Consider the following 18,340-nt stretch of genomic DNA (forward strand, 5'->3'; position numbering starts at 1 on the left):
TATCACTGAAGATCCCTTTACTGTCTTACTACATCTATATTCCTCACTGAACTTCCCACAATGGATGCACCCAAACAACTAGTGGATCTTTCTGCTTCAATCCTCACCTAAATGCTAAAATATAGTTTAAAAATGTTCTTATTCAGACATATTAATTCCTGTAGAGGCCAGCCATATTAAACAAACTCGAGCACAGGTTGCCAATAGTTGATGTTAAACATTTGAACAGTTGGAAAAAAAGATTATGAAAAAAAACCAAATACCCAAAACACTTACATGTGTCACTTTAAATAAAATGTCTTGGCTTGGAAAACGCAAAATAAAAATTCCATGACTTTTCCAGATTTCTATGATCTTGGGAACCCTGTAAATGTACTAATATCCCTAGTAATACATCTGGTCTCAGCTGTATCAGTGCAAAGGTCTGCTCCCTGAGCCTCACCTTCATCGACTTCGGATCAAGCTTGGCCCAGTGAGTGGGAGTAGCAACCTCCTTCGATTCACCTTCATCCTTGTCCTCTTCCTCCTTGAAAGGGAATAATGAAGATGGAGATAGGCAGAGAGAGGGAAAGAGGTGGGACAGCAAACCATCAGCACACCACTCCTGGCCTGGTCGAGTTTGTGAAAACAAAGTTGATCCGTGCAAGAAGCAAGGTCACATCTGTCTTTCATAGTCTTGTCCTAGTGAGCTCTCGACTGTGTTTAAGTCCACTGCTACTGAAGGGTACACAGGGAAGCTCTCTAGCTCTTATAAAAACCCACGGAAATGCCCCCCAGCGGCCAATCAATCAATCTGTGGAACACAAAAAAGGTAAAAATCAATGACAGGTATGTCCAAAAGGTGTGTAGGTACAGCAGGTGAACTGAAGCTGGTCTCCAAACGGAGTGTGGATAGGGTGGCCCTACCATGGACTATGACTGGGGTATTGGGTCTTGCCATTTATGGGTTTTATAGGCCTATGTCACATAGGAGCCATCTGTCCTTCTGTCCAACCAACTGCCCTGGAAAAACCAAGTTCTACATATAGTCCAAATCAGAATATAGAATCCAACAACAAGAACAGACAAGAAACAGGACTTGGGGGAGGTTCTCTTTTCGAAGTCAGACGATATCAAATTGACATGAAAGATCATATAAAAAAAATAAACATTTCTAGAACAAACACATTATGTAAATGCAACTGACTCTGCAGATTCCAGCAAAGTGTTAAAAATCACCACTGGTTCCAAGCCGAGAAATTATGTCATTTGAGATAATTCTTGAACCCATGTGCAAGAAACCCAATTGAAAGCAAGCTCTTGTTAATAGTAATAATGCACTAAATGCCAGGATTAACATGAATGATTACACCCAGATTAGCACCCAATCATGTGTTTAAGGCGCTGGAAGCTGTTTTATCAGTTGCAATGGTGTTTTTACAATACAACCTAGTCTCACTCCTTCCACTGTATGTGTCTGCTGGATGTGAGGGAAGGTGGGTGTGCTGATGGAGGGACAGAGAAATTGGAGGAGAGTAGAAGGGGAAAGGTGGAGGAGTAAACAGAAGAAGACTGGGCGGGGGGGGGGGGGGTCTGGTGGTTCAATAATCTGCCTGTGTTCGTGTCTGTCAGTGTGCGTGACTGGTGGCGTGTGCTTTGTGTTTAATGTGTATCTGGGGTTTGTTTTTTTGTAATTCCTGTGCCTTCCTGTGAGAAGCGGAAATGAGAAGAGAGGGATTAGCGGTTCAGTGCCTGTTCTCCATCCGCCTCCTTTCGCTCGGCCGACAGCTTCTCAGCCAGCTGCTCCCGGAGTCGCCGCGACAGCCCCTCCCACTCTGAGCGGGTAGGAAGACAATGCCAAACATCCGGAAGAAACAAAACCACTGTCTCCACATGTGCAGGGACTGTCCGCCCCTTGTGTGTCTCCTCCGGCCGATGATAGCGAATCTCTGCAAAACGATACCTGTCGCAAAGGAAGAAGGCGCATTGGAAAGAAACATTCTCGTCAGGACACAAGAGAAAAAAAAGGCAAGCCTTGCTAGGGCAAGCCTTCTGTTCCCACATATAGCTACTCCCACCCCCGAGGTCACTGAATGACCACACGCATCATTACAGTGACCCCTCTCCCCCACAACACACAGTATAAACATATGGACCCAGTCTGCGGCTCTCCAACAGTTGTCACAGGTTACGGCAGCCATTTTGAGAAAGTTTTTGAGACAGACAATCACATAGAATCAAAGTCAAACCCGCAAATTCATCCCCATTATTACCCCCCTTCAGCCAATTATAGGTCAGTATTCTGCGTTTAACCTAAGATACACTTACATACCCCACTACATTGGGGTTGTGAGAAAACAGACAGAATCAACAGGACACAGTGAAAGCAAGTTAAATATGTAAGATATTTAACAGAGGCCATTGAAAAATCAAACAACAAAGTAATGGTGGTGTCTTCTGGTCCAGGCTACTGCTCATACAGCCACGGAGGCAACGCATTCGTTCTTTCATCACAACCACATATGCATATACAGTATATGTATAGAAAGAGAGACAGAGAAAGAGAGAGACAGGACGACAGCGCAAAAAGGCCAAAAGGAACATCGCACAACAACAAAAACAATTGAAGTAGCAAATTAAAAACACAACAATAATCATTGATATAAAAAATGAAACAGAAAAGCCACCCAACATGTCCGAGATGAGATTAAGAGCCGAGGTAGTGAAACCACGCAGCATATTGAAGATTCTTGATATGGGCTTTTACCACAGGCATTAACACAATCAAAGAGAAAAATAAGAAGTGGTGATGAGAGGAATAGCACTTACCACTGAGTGCACAGACTCAGGTCTATGCCTGTGAGTGCCTTGCAACAGCGTATGGCTGTCTTTATAAGGACTGAGGGGTCTTTCTCTGGGTCAGCTCCATCCAGAGAGGGAGACCAGTGACCACCGATGGCCATGGCCTCATCTTTACCTCTCATTCCCACCAAAAACTGAAGGAGAGATAGGCGGATACAAAGGAGAGCAATGGGGATAGACAGAAATGGGGAATGACGATATGGATAAAGGGAGATGGTGGAGAAAGCAAGAAGAGAGGACAGAGAGAGAAAACAAAAAAGCTCTCAGGAGTAAGTCCAAATAATCACACAAGAGACGTAAGGGAGAAAAACACCAGTGATTTACACAGAAGAGCCAACATCAGTTGGGTTTCTTCCACACATACTGAGTGCTCAGCAATGGAATAGGAATATTGTATCACTGTCAGCTGTGTTGGCCGAGGCTTGGCACTGTGCCTCGATCACACACTTGTGTGTACGGTATGTGCACTGTGACTGTGTGGTGTACCTTAATGAGTCTAGCAGGGTGTTGGAAGGAGTCTCTGGTCTCCTGGGGGTCCTCTGCCAGAGCACAGGACTTATGATAGAGCTCCTCCAGACTGGGATTAGCCAGCAGCATCACCTAAAACGTCCAAGAGAGAAACCACATCAACTGAATGGTAACAGCTTAGATTGCTAGCAGATGAGATGAAAGTTTAATGATCCCAAAGGAATTGTACGATTATGCAGAAGATCTTGGCAATGTAGATCTAACTATTTATTCTAACTAATTGTGTCCACCAACTGTAAAAATAAAGATAAATGTAGAGCTACACATGTTTTCTGAAGAATGTTTTTGTAGATGTGGGGGGGGGGGGGTAATTTTGGTTTGGGTTCATTCCAGGATAAACTCCAGTAGGAGTTACAGTTTAAGAATGGCTCTTATTTAAATAATTATATCATGGCAAATGGAAACTTGTGCTGTAATTATGATTGCAATATTTAGGAATAAAGCCAGATGATACATTTTCTCTGTATTTCCGTTTTTCTAGCTGTGGTGGGCTACTGTAGCTAAATGACTGTTAAGGAAACACAGGTGCTATAGGTATGTATCCTCGACAATCTCACCTTGGCACTGTAGGTGTGATTGGCATCGGGTGGGTCCAGCACAGCGGTGTTCTTGGATATAGGATCCACCTCCTTGTGCAAGATGTGGAAATTACAGTAGTTGCCAAACTGGAAGGGCCGCGTCAGTGGGAAGGCATCCACCCAGGTGAAAACCGCATCGAAGAAGTCGCTGGGGATGTAGAGGCTCTGGTAGCGCCTCCTCAGCTCCATCATGTCACAGTTGGAACTACAGAAGAAAAAGTATTAAATTAGACTGTCGACCATATAAAACTGTCAAAACTAACCCCATCGAACACTAACAAGGTTCTACCCACCCGTCCAGGCTGAACTTGGAAAACTGGACAGTGTAGCGAGGAACCATCCTGCGAGGCCGTCGGGGCGAGCGGTCCCGCCTCGGGGAACGGTCTCTGGAACGTTTGCGTGTGGGCGAGCGCTCTCTTGACCTCCTGCGCTCACGGTCTCTCTCCCGGCTACAGGATTAGGTAAAAGGATGGATAATTAACAGAAATGTTATCAGACATGTATACAAGAAGCTAAATGCATGGTTCAGTGTAATTTGGTCCACTCTGAACAAATACTGTCACATTATCTCTGAAGAAATCTATCGCCTCCTCACCTGCGTTCCTCTTTAGTCCTGAGGATGAGCTCAGGGCCTCGATCGTTGCGATTGGGGAAGCGGGGTGGGGGTTCAATCCGTCGGACGGGTTGAGGTTGCGGCATCATTCTCACTGGTGGCTGCAGCAGACCCCCGGGAAACACATCTAAACACAAAGGACATGATACAAAATACTCATTCAACCACTTGACATACCACAAACGCAGACATGATTTTGCAATGGTGTGCCACATAAAAATGAAAGCCTGAAAAGGTTTTTACCTTTGGGCGGAGGTTGTGGCAGCAGGGGCTGGGGAGGGTTCTGGAGGAGCGGGGCCAGGGAGGCGGCAGACAGCTGGGCCTGCAGCAGGGAGGGAGGGGGGCCCTGGGCTGGGACACTGAATGTGGTGGGGGGAGGCAGGGACTGCAGCATGGTGGGGGCTGGCTTCATCATGTTAGGAGCTTGAGGCTGGCTCTACAGAAAGAGGAAAAAGAAGAAAACAAGATGGAAGGGAAAGGTAAGCACACAAAAGACCACACAATGGCAGATATGATTCCTAAACATGCTAAAGTCTAAACAATAAATAAAACATCAAAAACAGAATGTGGGTCCCTGTGTACCTATGACATTAAACTGTACAAAACCTCGGTCTGCAATACTGGCTGCCTGAGAGAAAGAAGCTGGGAAAGGGTTTTAATGTCTGCTTGAGTGGAAGAATGAGAGAAGCAGTCTTATCAGACGTGTCCCGATATGCTGTCCTAATCAAAGAATACCTGGTGCTAAACAGTAAGGTTGTGTCTTTAGGACAAACAAAAACATCAACCCAGAGGGTAGCTGGTTCAGTATTCATTAACTCAGCAAAAAAAAAAAAAAAAAGAATATTACTAGTCTTATCTCATGACAGAGTGACTTTAAAGTCAACTAAGGAATCTGCCAAAAGTAGCAATCCGGTTTTTGACCTGTTTGTAAAGCAAAAACAAACTTTCAGATGTTTGTTAAAAGTTTTTAGATGAAAAAATAGGAAGCATGTTTACCAACATAAAGGTGAGAACTAAAGGTATCAAGAAAAGAGTGTGTTGAAGGTGCATTCCCTAAAATATCATTCTGCCATCCAGGGCCGGGTATTGTTTCGAAATTTTCAATATCAATACAGACCAATACTTTTTTCTATACTTAGTCCATATGAGACGATTTTAACCTATTTCAATAAAGCCACCTATACCCTTCTGTAAATGAATGCATCACAAACACCTTCCTTAAAAAAGGAAATAATTTCATTACCATCTCTGCAAAATGTGTTAACACCGTTATTGTTGTTATTGAGTCAAAAAAGAAGAGAAGATGCACTATTACGGAGTTCTGGATGCTTGACTTTTGATACCCAGCCCTACTGCTAACAAACACAACTTTTAAAATAATATATTTTGAAAAACTCTGAATGGCATTTCATTGACAGTATATTGTGGAGCAATTTATATGTGGAGAAGAACACTTGATTCATGCATTGTTCCTGGCATCACTTAAGATCTGATAGCACCTTTTCCTGAATTCACTATCATCTGCAATGTCCCCTGTAGAGAGATTTATTGATTTCAACATTAACAAGCCCAAAGTTGAAAAACACCTCTGGAAAAAAAGAGATCAAGCAACATTCATTTGTTTTTCATATAAAAAATTACTTTGGGTAAAATAAGGCTAATTATCTACCACAAAATGTACCTTCAAAATTTAAAAATCAAGCCATAATATAGAAAAAAAAGCCAAATTAATGTTCCTTAAAATAAAATTCTGATATTACTGCAAAATCTATCCACACTGTCTACAACAGCAAACCAAAAGAACAAGCAAAAACTGCAATTTAGAATAGATGTGTCTATGGTTAGAGTTCATCATAAGCAGTTTAAGAGAGAGAAGCAGGAAACAAAGAGGAAAATGTACGAAAGAAATTGAAAAGGGGGCAGGACCCAAAAGGTGTGTGAGGGCCAGGGCAATGGGGTTACATTTTGTCTGTTGTCCGGAGTGGAGTGCATGTCTGAGTAGCGCAGCTGCATCCCTGGCTCATTGTAAAAGCCGCCCAGCTGTGGGGAAGCTTGAGGTAAAGGCTGAGGCTGCTGCTGATGCTAGGAGGGATTGAGAACACAACAGTCAATAAAAAACAGACAGCTACATAAACACACACAGGGATAACATCCAACGTGAAAACACACCCATCACCTAAACACATCAGGACTCCCTAGACTAAGACAGGTAAATAGTCCAATATTAAATATTACACTGTGGATCCCACTGGGGGATATCCAAAAATCAGGCAGGCATTATAATGTGATTTGACCCATATAGCTTCTGGCTCAGAAGCAATTGAGCAATTGCTCCACTGTTTACTCTGTAAGGCCAAAGCCTGAAATTACTTGAAGCTGACAAACAGAAGGTAGAAAGTAACCAGACTGGAGTTTCAAAAGCTGAAAAGATGTGGTGATGAGACAGTGTTTCCTCTAGACTTTTTGAAGGATTGGGAGGGTTGAAAGCAATTTTGGCCCTGGAAACTGGGTTCGCACCAGTTTCAGTGGGATGAAAAAAAAACAGCTCTTGTTTGGATATTCATATATGGAGTTACTTCATGTTTTATAAACAATAAAGCCACACAAAGAAAGAGTCTTTACATTTTTCTAGCAGAGGGGGGAATTTTAAATCCAGGAATGAATATAGAGTAAACACTGACATTACAATGACTGTGGATATAGTACAATCAAAGGTTGCATGGTCTTTAATAAGAAAACCCAAGTTGTATTTTATATGCTCAAGAATGTTTTCCTTTCATTCTTGAGCGACTGACTGTAACCTCTGGCTGTTTCGAAGGAGCGTTCTCACCGACTGGTTGGCTAGCTGAGGTAAGGTCTGGATGCGCTGTGCGTTCCACTTGAAGGGCATGTTGGGATTGTACACAGCTTCCACCAGGACCCGGTCGCCCACCTGAGGAGTCTTCCCCTTCACAGCACTAAAAAAATATGAACAAATATTCAGACATTAGGCACAACATGTCCAATAAAACGTATGCTTATTCTCTGGACTTGCCTCGTCACTTCAGTTTTCAAATTGAAAAAAAAAAAAAAAACATGTCCCAGATCAACTAATGGCCTGGGAAATGACATGGGCATGGGTATAAAAAGGCTCCAAAATTTACATAGGGGTTAGGCCACATCAAACTAATATGCAAGTGTATTCATATACTGAAACAAAACTATAACTAGCCTTGTCAAATTAAGTGCACAAGATTCCAACATCCCTCACTGTGCATGGCTTGTATGGGCAGCTTTATGAAACACCTAGAAATATCAATGAGCTCAAAATACAATTCTGCTAAAGATGGGCATACCAGCAATAGTTAAGATATTTAAAAGTCTCAATTTATCAGAACAACTTTAATACCATGACATCACAGTACCTCACTTTTTTCAGATGTTGCATTTTGAAAAATGTTGATTCTGTTGCCCTTTCTAAAAAATACTTGTAACATGGCAGGGGTTTGTGCTGAACCAACTCACACATTTTTGTAGAGTGCTCCATTCCATTTAATAATGAATTTTAAAAATAATTCCCTCGTATTCTGTATCAACAGAATACAGAACAGAACAGTGTGTGGCAGCTTACATTAAATAAGTTAAAGAACACAAGAATTTTAGATGCTTATTTTTAGGCATCTAAGACCAAAAAACTACTTGTACCATGAGACTCAAAGTTTGTATCTAAGCAATAAGGTCTCAGCGCCATGTAACTGCATTATCCACATGTGTAATTTAGAACAACTTTAAATTCTAAAGAAACACCCATCTTGACAATAAATACTCAGAGCACACGGTCTGGGAGAAACCAACGACCATCCCCTCTCTTTCACCTCAGCTGAAAGAAGACATCTTCGTCCACAAAGCCGAAAGTATCATGTAGTTTGTTGACAACACCAGTGAAGACTCGCTGCTTCTGGGGCTGCGTCTGCTGTTGATGGCTGGAACGTGGCGTTGGGTAGGAGACGGTAATCTGGGCCGTCTGTTGGGGGTTGGACAGGCTCAGACTGGTGGGCAAAGCGACGGGGGGCTGAGAGGGGAGAACAGAGAGAAGGAACAGGGTTAGAAATTAAGATTTTAATCAATTTCGATTCCTTCCTAACGACTGGATTCCCTTCTCGGTTCATTTATCATATATACACACACCACCATAACAGACCTTTATGTCACCCAAAAACTACTAAATCTGTAACTGAATTGAGATTCTGCTACCGAGCCAAAATAAAAAAACATAGGGATGCACCAACATGTTTTATCCCACATATTCCCACCCATAGACAAAAGTATAAAAGTGAATCATAGTACAAATGCAGGTGCAAAAAGGGTTAAGCTTTTTAGACATGACTACCTTAAGATGATTACAATTGCATTAGGTGACAGACTGCTACAAAAATAAGGACACAAAAATGCCAACTCCACAATCAACCAAATATCGGCAGCAAAAAATAATAATGGATCGATACTGATATCGCTTTTTAAAGCTGATATTGGCTAATATAGCCTGCCGATATATATGGGTGCATCCCTAAAAAAAATGACCTATTCATATACTGTTTTACTATTTTGTTACAATACCCTCAACTCAAATGCAATGATTCCAGCATCCAAAACTGTACACACAACACACAACTGTATACTGTGTGTGCAAATGAGCATGGGGGAGGCAGAGTGTGTTCAGTGCACATCACTGAGGCACGAGAACAGCTGACATGGATCTGATGCACGCAGCAGCAGAGCAACAATGTGGACAAACCAGACTATCTGTCAAAGTGCAACCACACTTTGGAATGGTTTTAATGTTTAGCATGCTTGCTCTGCTGCTATGCGCTTCAGCCACAAGGCAACTGCTAAACACACTTAGCTTTCTGCAAGCCTCAGTAAACCTTGTAGTCACTCACACACAGCAGCTGAGGGAAGAATGGAGAGTGAGACAAATCAACAGCGGAATTGATAAAGCAAACGTATTTTGATCCAGTCGGTTATGGAAAGATCAGGACCGAGTATCAAGATCAATTTAGGCATGCGTGTCTTAGATTTTGTCTCCGTTATATATTTTTATTTATTAATGTTGTATTGAATACAACCTCAAAAAACATTATGGAGAGGCCTGTGTCTAACTCAGTAATTCAACCCAGATGACAAGCTGAAATCATTTTCACAATGACAAACAGCAGAGGTGGCAAATTAAAATGTGTTTTTGCTCATTACCTGAGAAAGTAGTGCCTGCTGAGGCTGCGGAAGCTGTGAAGAGAGAAGGAGAATAGTCAATACCAAGGGTTAATATTTCTTGGGTTAAGATTTGAGATCTGTTCATATTACAGCGCCACACCTTGTGCCTTCTTACAATTCACTATAGCCCCTAGGAGTCTGTTCACCGATGATGTTGCTAGTGGAAACATGATCTACATGCACATACACACACAGTGTCATTAGTGCAGTCATGTAAAATTGCCTACAACACAAGCTTTACAACTGACTCAAGGGAAAATTGCTAAATTAATAGCAAAAAGAGGGAGCACCAAATCATGAGCAAAAATTAATCTCAATTTTAAGAGTGGAAGCGGATTTTATCCTTAGCGAAGCACAGCTAAATCAAAGCTTAGGCCATTTTAAATAGAGCGCTATGAGCTGACTTTGCTGCTGGTTTGCCAGAGCACTCCATGAACTTCAGAGGCTCTGGAGTCATGCCAAGTCTACTGTTTTGCTGACAAACCACAATTTGTTTGAAGCCATGGCACAGATCTAAATTTAAAGACCCACTCTATAGCACCAAAAACAAACAAACAAAAAAAATCATGCACTCTCAGGTTTCATTTCAATAATACAGGACATCTAAATCCTTAAACATAACAATAATTCTTTTGTGGACAAGTATACATGTGTGCTTCATTGTTACCAGTCAGCAGTACAAAATAAGGCAGAACTTTCTATAAACATTGTAAAGTTGTCCAAATATGGTCAAAACGGCAATAGAACACACACCAGACATTTTTCGCAATCAAGTTTGTAGTTCCCTCTTCAAAACAAGATGCCAGAAATACACTTTGAGATAATTTCCCTCAAAGTTGTGAAGCTGCGCCAATCAAAACAGCACAGGAAATCGATGATATGTTAATGTTCCATTAGCTGCAGCACCTTGCTGCCCCAGAGGGACATGATGGGCTACAGCCAACCCCTGCTTCACTTACAGTTGCTGGCAAACTGGATCCTTGGTTGTGAGAGGCTAGAAGCCAATGTATAAGTTGATTCAATATTGCTGAGAGAAACAAAAAATTGCTGTGCTGCATTTACAGCCAGCCACTGTTTCCTCTTTTTTTGGCTCCATCTAGCACAAATATCACCGTCTTTTTTGACATGTAAACTCAAACTGACCTATCTGAAAGTCGATCATGAGACTCTTTATCAATTCTTCCTTTCTAGTCAGATGGTCCATATTTGACCAAAAGTGAATAAACTGTTTAAATCAACTATCAATTTCATATAAATATAAACAATAGCCTACCTGTATCTAGCAACAAACTAATTCCAACAGAATGCTTGTTCACTCTGCATGCTGTGAGGGCCAAAGACACCACTAGATCTGAGCTTAAGATTGCATCCCAAACCCATTGCAGCAAGACCATTTGTTTTTCAATTTGTAAATTTGTGTGACATCTATTCGGCTCACTCACTGCTCCCTGTTTTTTGTTTAAGTGATCGCACTCTTTACCTGCCCACTCTGACAAAGCCCTAACCCAGGTGCAAGTACATTTAGCAAACTGTACTAAGGCACAACAGTGAAAATACCTTTAGAAAGATAATATGAGATGGGTGAACTTAATATATTAACAGGTGCATATTAATGTGCAAAAAGGGCCATTATTTCACCTGATGAGGTACATTGTACAGTTGCTGTTGTGGCTGCTGAGGAGGTTGCTGCTGCTGCTGTTGTTGCTGCTGCTGCTGCTGCTGTTGCTGTTGTTGCTGCTGTTGCTGCTGCTGATACTGCTGGAGGGCTGTATTGATCTGAGACTACAAGTAAAAATAGAACATATGAGATATGGGATTTGGTCAGACAGTATTACATGTGACCAAGGGGGGGGTGCATAGATTGCAGACTGCGCTTAGGACTGCCTCTCTGTGACTGACCTGTTGCAGTGCTGCGGCGGCAGCTGCAGCAGCTTGCTGCTGCAAGGCTGCAGTCTGCTGCGAGAGTTGGTAGTTGGCAGCAGACTGGTTGTTGAGAGAAGCTGCAGCCAACGCGGACTGCTGGGAGTACATAGAGGGAGATGCTCCCAGGAGAGATGGCTGTTGCACTCCGAGAGCTGCAGAGAGGGAGAATAAGACACCAGAGTCAGAAAGGCGAAGGAAATTCATTAAAAAATGGGAGGCTGGATGGGAATGGGATGGAGAAGATGGTGTGATGACAGGTATAAGAGTCAGTGGTGAAGTGAAAGACAATGGAGACCAGAAGAGTATAGAGCAAGCATAATAGTGAGAAAGAGATGAATTATGAGTGTATAGACAGTATGATGACTTTTGACAGGACATACTCAACCCCAATAATCCACCACGTAGGCCAAAATTTTCCTTTGCACATATCTAAACAGCATTGCACTCAGATCCCTTTTTAGTCATTAGCTGCAGGCACACAGGTTCAAGAAGTAAAACCGAGAAATGTTAAAAGTGCAATCCGCATCCGTTCAAATATATAACAAGGCCAATACAGGCAATAAAAAAAACATTTTCTGGCATATATTCAGGTGTTAGTTCTGCACCTTTTATGGACCAAGCATGTTAAATGAATGCATAACGTTACCTCTTTATGCATTTGAATGGAATGAGATCTACAATTTTTTCTCATCATTTGATACCATCCACAGGGTTCAATGGAGTACCTTAGCGTTAATCAAATCAACATCTGAGAAAACGAGACAGTACGATACTCACAGTGCAGGCTGTTGAGGTCAAGAGACTGTCCTGAGTGGCCCGGCTGGGATACCGCTGTAGCGGCGAACTGAGTCGCCCACGGCGGGTTCTTCTGTCCCCCGAACTGGGCCATGACTCGCTCAGGTTACGGGGAGTCTCTGCTCAGCAGGTCGAGGCTCGTCTCTTTCAAAACAACGAAAAGCGGTCGATTAGTAATTGCTGACACAGCAACCTTGACAACGGCTCAACGGTAACGCTAGTCTGGCTAGAAGCTAACGTCAGCAACGAGCCTGAGCAGCAGATAGCTAACGTTAGCTAGCTAACGTTAAAATATAGACGCAGCGTCGTTCTTGTTATGCTAAACCGCTAAAAAAAAAAAAAAAACGCATAGCTAACATTAGCTAACGAAAAGCTAACTTGCTGGCTATTACGTTGGCAAAATTAAGACGTGTCTTATCTATTACCATCTTACAATGCATCACGACCCAACGAGTCATTAATGCGCCAGGAGACAGCCTCTCGATAACAGTTAACGTTAGCACAGAGTTACCGTTAGCTTGGTTGGCAGATACTACACGCGCTAGCAGGATGTGCATGGCTCGTGTTGGGTTTTTGTTATCAACAACGAGGCCCTGGCTAACGCTCGTTAGCAAATTTCGCTAGCCAGTTGGTTCTAAATTGCCAATGCTTTGACAGCCGATGATAAAACACTTCCAGCTATGGTACAAATTCTCCTGTACAATAATAGTTTAACTTCATACAAAATGTTTCAGATAAGTGACGTTGGCTTTGATTAAAGCATTAATGTCCTCGCTGCTTACCTCTCTGTCCTCCGCACCGGCCGTTCTCGACATATACTGCGCATGCGCACGGCGAACCTGATTACAGGCAAGCGATTCTCAACCTAGGAGTCAAGCGGAGATGGTTTATGGAATCTGTAAATATATGTATCCAGTGCACATCTTCGTGGTGGTTGCACGTTTCTTGTGAAATAAATGGTCGCTGTCCCTATGTGCCTTCCAATAATTAAGCGAAATAGACGGATAAAAATCATCACAGGGTCAAAGTTCATCATTGTGTTTTTACACCTATAACAATGGGTTGTGAATAGTCATTGCTTTGTTTTGGAAGCCATGAGCTGAAAAGGCGGACAACCAGTTTCGGTTTGGCCAAACATATCCCTAACGTACATGCATAATTATATTATGCAGATATCTCAATTAAGAAGATTCAACATCAAAAAGTTCTTTACACTTGCTTTCAATTGGTGAATTTATGTTTAATGTGATACAATAAATCTGTAAGAACAGCTGTAGAGCACACAGCCGGCATAGCCTACCGATCTTTCGTGTTGTACTCTACATCTACTTACATTTGAATACAGGCTCAATAACATATTTGAAAGATGATACATTAACAGAGCAAACTGTTCAATATTGTTTCATATAGAGGGCAGCAGATATCCCTAACCCTAACCCTACTGGAATACCATATCTGAAAACAAACTGATAATTCTGCACCTAGCATTAGACGCAGACCATAATCAACTTCAAAAACTCCCAAAATATTCCCATCATGAAAATACTCTTTCAAAAAGTATAATATCATTATTAAAAAGAAATAAATACAACAACATTTACAGTAATTAGAGCAGAATATTTTGTCTTGCAGTTGGAAAAATGACAGTATTCACACATTCAGTGGTAAAAGGTGCATACAGTATGTACATAAATCAAATGCAACTTGAACACTAACAGTATATAGAGTGCATAGATACAAGCGGGAAATAATATTCTCTTCAATCTTATGGTTGCAGTATGGTAACTACTAGTGCACAGCCGTGTTTGTCTACAGTGAAGGACGTTTTAGTCTTGTAATTTGCGCTCCAGCTCAGAGAACACCTTTGCATTGATTTCATCCACTTCATCTTCCACCTGGACAAAAAAACACACATTCATGGGATAAATATGTCAAATGCAGATACAGAGAGTTGTAATGATGTATTTTTTTTTATCATGCTTTAATGACAAAACACACTCTACTGAGTAGCTGCAAAAGAATCAACTAATGTTACAGAATAAAAAATAGAGATAGCAGCGAAACAGGATTATCTCAATTTACTTCCACTCTAATCCCATGACTTCATGGGTATAAATTCTTTTTTATCTTCAATAAGATATTGGCATGGACATACAGAGTGTTGCAGTGTTTACGTTCATGTAGAGTACAGTAGATCTTGTTAATCACCTGCTCCACATCGTCTACCTCTGGGATATAAAACTGCAGCATGTTCTGAATGCCGTTCCTCAGGGTGACCGTAGAGCTGGGACATCCCGTGCAGGAACCCACCAGCTTCAGCTTGACTGTGCCGTCTTCAAAACCCTTGAAGATGACGTCGCCTCCATCCTCCTGCACTGTGGGTCTTGGAAGAGAAAGAGAGCGACAGAATGTATTAGAGAGGGAGGGAGCACAAAGTACACAGAGAGACAGAGCGCTATCTCAGTACAAATGTCCTTTACATCACTGTGAACATTATTTCTGTGAGTGTATGGTAAACAAGTGGTAACCAAAACAACTGCTCTGATGTGAAAGGAAATATTTGGTCACCCACTGCAGTATCATTCCAAATAAGTAAATTACCATTATACTTCACATCACATAATTACTATCATACATAATTATATTTCTACTGAATGTCATGCAAACAGTTAGCTATCAAATTGCAAAACAGTGATAACTACAGCAGTCTCAGGCTGCACTGTTACTACTGACAACAAGTAGTTCTGTACCTGATTCTTGTGTCCAGAAGCTCCTTTATCATCGATACAACATCATCATCATCTTCAGAATAACCTACAATAAGGATGATGTACAGTATGGAGACATTTATGAACACTATACAGTCAAGCATGGTCATTATACACACCATGTTCATAAAGCAAATAAGATACAGTATATAAGTGAGAAGAGATGGTGGGTGTATGTCGTACTCACTGCTCTCATGGTGTGCCACCCCCGTTGTTATGGGGTCTCCACTCTCAAAGAACTTAGCAATGGCCTCCAAAGCGTGACGCTTAATGTCCGTCCATTCCACATCATCATCCGTCTAAGAGAAAACCAAAGATCAAACCAGTTATCTAGACAGAAATGTTGCGTAGGAACATTATCATAGAGACATCCTGTAGCAGCACATGTAACAGTTACCTTGGTGACTGTTATGAAGTCAGGGCCGAAGAAAACACTTTTCACTCCTTCGATTTCAAAGAGGCCCCTGTGGGAAATATGTTATCACATGTTATCAACTGTTATCATGTTGTTCAACAAAATTAAAAACATACCATGCCAGCATGAAGTCTGTGCTCATTTTACTAATAACAAGAACAACTTGTGCTGGCTTTTATCAAGAGTGTCGCTGGTGGCTCTACTGCTTTTTCTGATGATTTGAATGTTTTGAAAAAGAAACAGAAACAATATATCTACACAGTGCATTCCTGCACAATCGTTATTTTCGTTCACAGATATGTTAGAGTATTACATACTGTCATTTAGAAGGACACAACACAATCATCCCAACTATGCACGCTTCAACTAAAGACTCTTTCCAACGCTGGTAAAGACAAGACTATGAATAATGTCATGAAAATAAAAAAAACAACAAAAAATTGAGTGTCCACAGTGTTGTTTGTAAACATGGCACAGAACCTGGCTAAGGATGAACAGTCGGCCGAGCTCGGAGAGGGAAAGTCCAGGGTCCCACTTCCTAGGACAGGTTTACCAGGGAGGAACTTCAAGCTCCTAGGGTTTGGAGTATCTTGTGTCTGGATGGACAGGTGTCGCACTGAAAGATATAGAGTTTAAAATCAACTTTAATTAATTCATTGTGTCTATAATCATGACAATATCACACAGACACTTTCTGAATGAAGGTGACAGAGGGTGAGTGAATGTATTAAGAAGTCTGAAGCTGTCTCACTGTAGAAGTGTGTGGCTCCTGTCACGGGCAGAAGCTCAACTTTTCTGAAGCTCTGGCCAGCGCATTGTGTGTGGTATGGGCTTCTTGACTTGACTGGAAACCTTATAATGTAAAGGGGATAAAACAATATCTATCAGTCAGGACATATCCTCAATTTAAATAACTCTTTAGCTATAGAGTGAGCTACATTCAAATGCCATTGTGTGGATGGATTAGTGTGACACATGAGTTTGCTTAGCGTCAGCAAATGTTTAGTTATCTTAGTTGTTAACTCAGTTTTTCTTATTTGAACAAGCCCGCAAACCAGTAGCTAATGTATTCACGGAAGATGAGGATCACAATCCTAGCTAACGTTAACGGCTAAATGTTTGGTATCGAGGAAGGCAGATAAAACTGAAATCAAACATGATAGCTAACGGGAGATAACTTCGCTAGCTGTTTGATGTTTACGGATTAAGGAGTGGCAAAGCGTCGCCTTGTGTCGCAGTTTGCTAGCTAGTAGTAGCTCAACCTCACGTCTGTTTGTAACCTTGGCTCATTTTACACTTTACACACACTTTTAAAAACTCGTTATATTAGCGGTACAAAGTAATATTTCCTTAAAACGTGGAGCTATGTTACAGCTGCTGAAATTCAAACCTAAAGTGAGAGGTATTTGTTGACCGGAGCAACTGGTGAAGACCCCATCTCATGCGCGCCGCCATTTTGTTTGTTTTGAAAATGAGGACCTCATGTGGTAGAGTCACATAATCCTGTTCAGGGGTTTGATTTGATGTGATGTCAAATATTTCTAGTTTACCAGTCATTTATTTTCGAGAGAAAAAATGAAACAGAACACTTTGATTGGAAGAAAGTTGAATGTATAATAATGCCAGCAGCTAATATTGTGCAATTAAACAAGCAATGATGAACAATGAAATTAAAAAAGGATCATAAATAGAGAAGGTCCAGTATTTAGATGAAAATAATTTAATTAATAGAATCTGTTCATAATGTGCACGTGCTGCTGTGACAAAACAACAACTTTTTCAATTTTTAATCTGTTTACATACATACATATATATATATATATATATGTAATCACAATAAACCTAAGGTTATCAGACCATCTCTCCAGGTTAATTGGTTTAGTCAAGTCAAGTCAAGTGCATATAAATTCTGGTGAAACAGGAGCAGACATTTGCTCTAAAAATGCAACATTGGTGTGTTAAGTCAAAAGACCTAGTTAAAAACAACAGTAAAAATAAATGTTTTAAGTCTACTTTTAAAAGAACTAAGCATTGGGGCATCTCTAATGTCACTTTGCAAGGCATTCCATCTGTTTGGAGCATAAAAACGAAATGCAGCTTCTCCTGCTTTAGAGCGCACACAGGGAACAAGGAGACTACTGGCTGATGATCTGAGGCTTCTTGTTGGTTGATATGGCACAAGCAATTCCTTAATATAATGTGGAGCAGGGCCATTCAGAGTCTTGTAGAGGAAGTAGGAGGACTTTAAAATCAATTCTAACATTTACTGGAAGCCAATGCAAGGATTTAAGAACAGGTGTAATGTGTGCGTTTTTCTTGGTCCTGGTTAAAATCCGTGCAGCAGCATTCTGTAGTAGCTGTAGTCGCTTAACAGTTTTTTTGGGGAGTCCAGAAAAAAGACCATTGCAATAGTCGAGTCTGCTTGTGACAAAGGCATGTACCCGTTTCTCAGCATCCGATTTAGACAGAAAGCCTCTAATTTTTGAAACATTTCTGAGGTGATAGAAAGCTGATCTTATGACATTATTGATATGACAGTAAAGTTAAGAGGTTTACTCAAAAGGTTTACTCAAAATATGCATCAACATACAGGAAGACATACATGGGAAGGCATGAAAAATATTCAAAG

At 41.2% G+C, this 18,340-nt stretch overlaps 2 protein-coding genes across 2 annotated transcripts; both read right to left on the bottom strand.

The window, feature by feature from the left end:
* Positions 1-442: 442 nt before the first annotated feature.
* On the bottom strand, positions 443-13,339 carry ccar1 (cell division cycle and apoptosis regulator 1; the record flags this gene model as incomplete). The annotated part of the gene is made up of 16 exons (XM_071526630.1): positions 13,311-13,339; positions 12,511-12,672; positions 11,710-11,885; positions 11,449-11,592; positions 9,790-9,822; positions 8,415-8,611; positions 7,391-7,517; positions 6,523-6,642; positions 4,804-4,996; positions 4,543-4,687; positions 4,241-4,396; positions 3,927-4,152; positions 3,328-3,441; positions 2,809-2,975; positions 1,732-1,942; positions 443-526 (listed from the first exon to the last, which is right to left on the bottom strand). Coding segments are annotated over exons 2-16 (2,205 nt in total), but the record flags the coding sequence as incomplete, so codon positions are not given.
* A 420-nt stretch (positions 13,340-13,759) lies between these two features.
* LOC139650061 (NFU1 iron-sulfur cluster scaffold homolog, mitochondrial) lies at positions 13,760-17,184 on the bottom strand. Its single transcript, XM_071526614.1, has 8 exons — positions 17,102-17,184; positions 16,463-16,563; positions 16,192-16,327; positions 15,694-15,760; positions 15,484-15,595; positions 15,279-15,342; positions 14,737-14,911; positions 13,760-14,423 (listed from the first exon to the last, which is right to left on the bottom strand). The coding sequence occupies exons 1-8, from the start codon at positions 17,164-17,166 to the stop codon at positions 14,355-14,357; spliced, it is 789 nt and encodes a 262-aa protein (XP_071382715.1). The 5' UTR covers positions 17,167-17,184; the 3' UTR covers positions 13,760-14,354.
* Between the last annotated feature and the right edge of the window lie 1,156 nt (positions 17,185-18,340).

This window comes from Centroberyx affinis, unplaced genomic scaffold (assembly GCF_046629955.1).
Source record: "Centroberyx affinis isolate AG114_WGS23_722 - 3 ecotype Tasmania unplaced genomic scaffold, CSIRO-AGI_Caff_v1 ptg001434l_1, whole genome shotgun sequence".
NCBI lineage: Eukaryota > Metazoa > Chordata > Actinopteri > Beryciformes > Berycidae > Centroberyx > Centroberyx affinis.

Excerpts from the sequence above, each read along its gene's own strand:
- LOC139650061 (XM_071526614.1), bottom strand. The coding sequence starts at position 17,166 with ATGGCGGCGCGCATGAGATGGGGTCTTCACCAGTTGCTCCGGTCAACA. Across the intron at positions 15,596-15,693 it reads ACTTCATAACAGTCACCAAG|ACGGATGATGATGTGGAATG; the intron begins GTAACTGTTACA and ends GTTTTCTCTTAG. Across the intron at positions 14,424-14,736 it reads AGGTAGACGATGTGGAGCAG|GTGGAAGATGAAGTGGATGA; the intron begins GTGATTAACAAG and ends TTTTTTGTCCAG.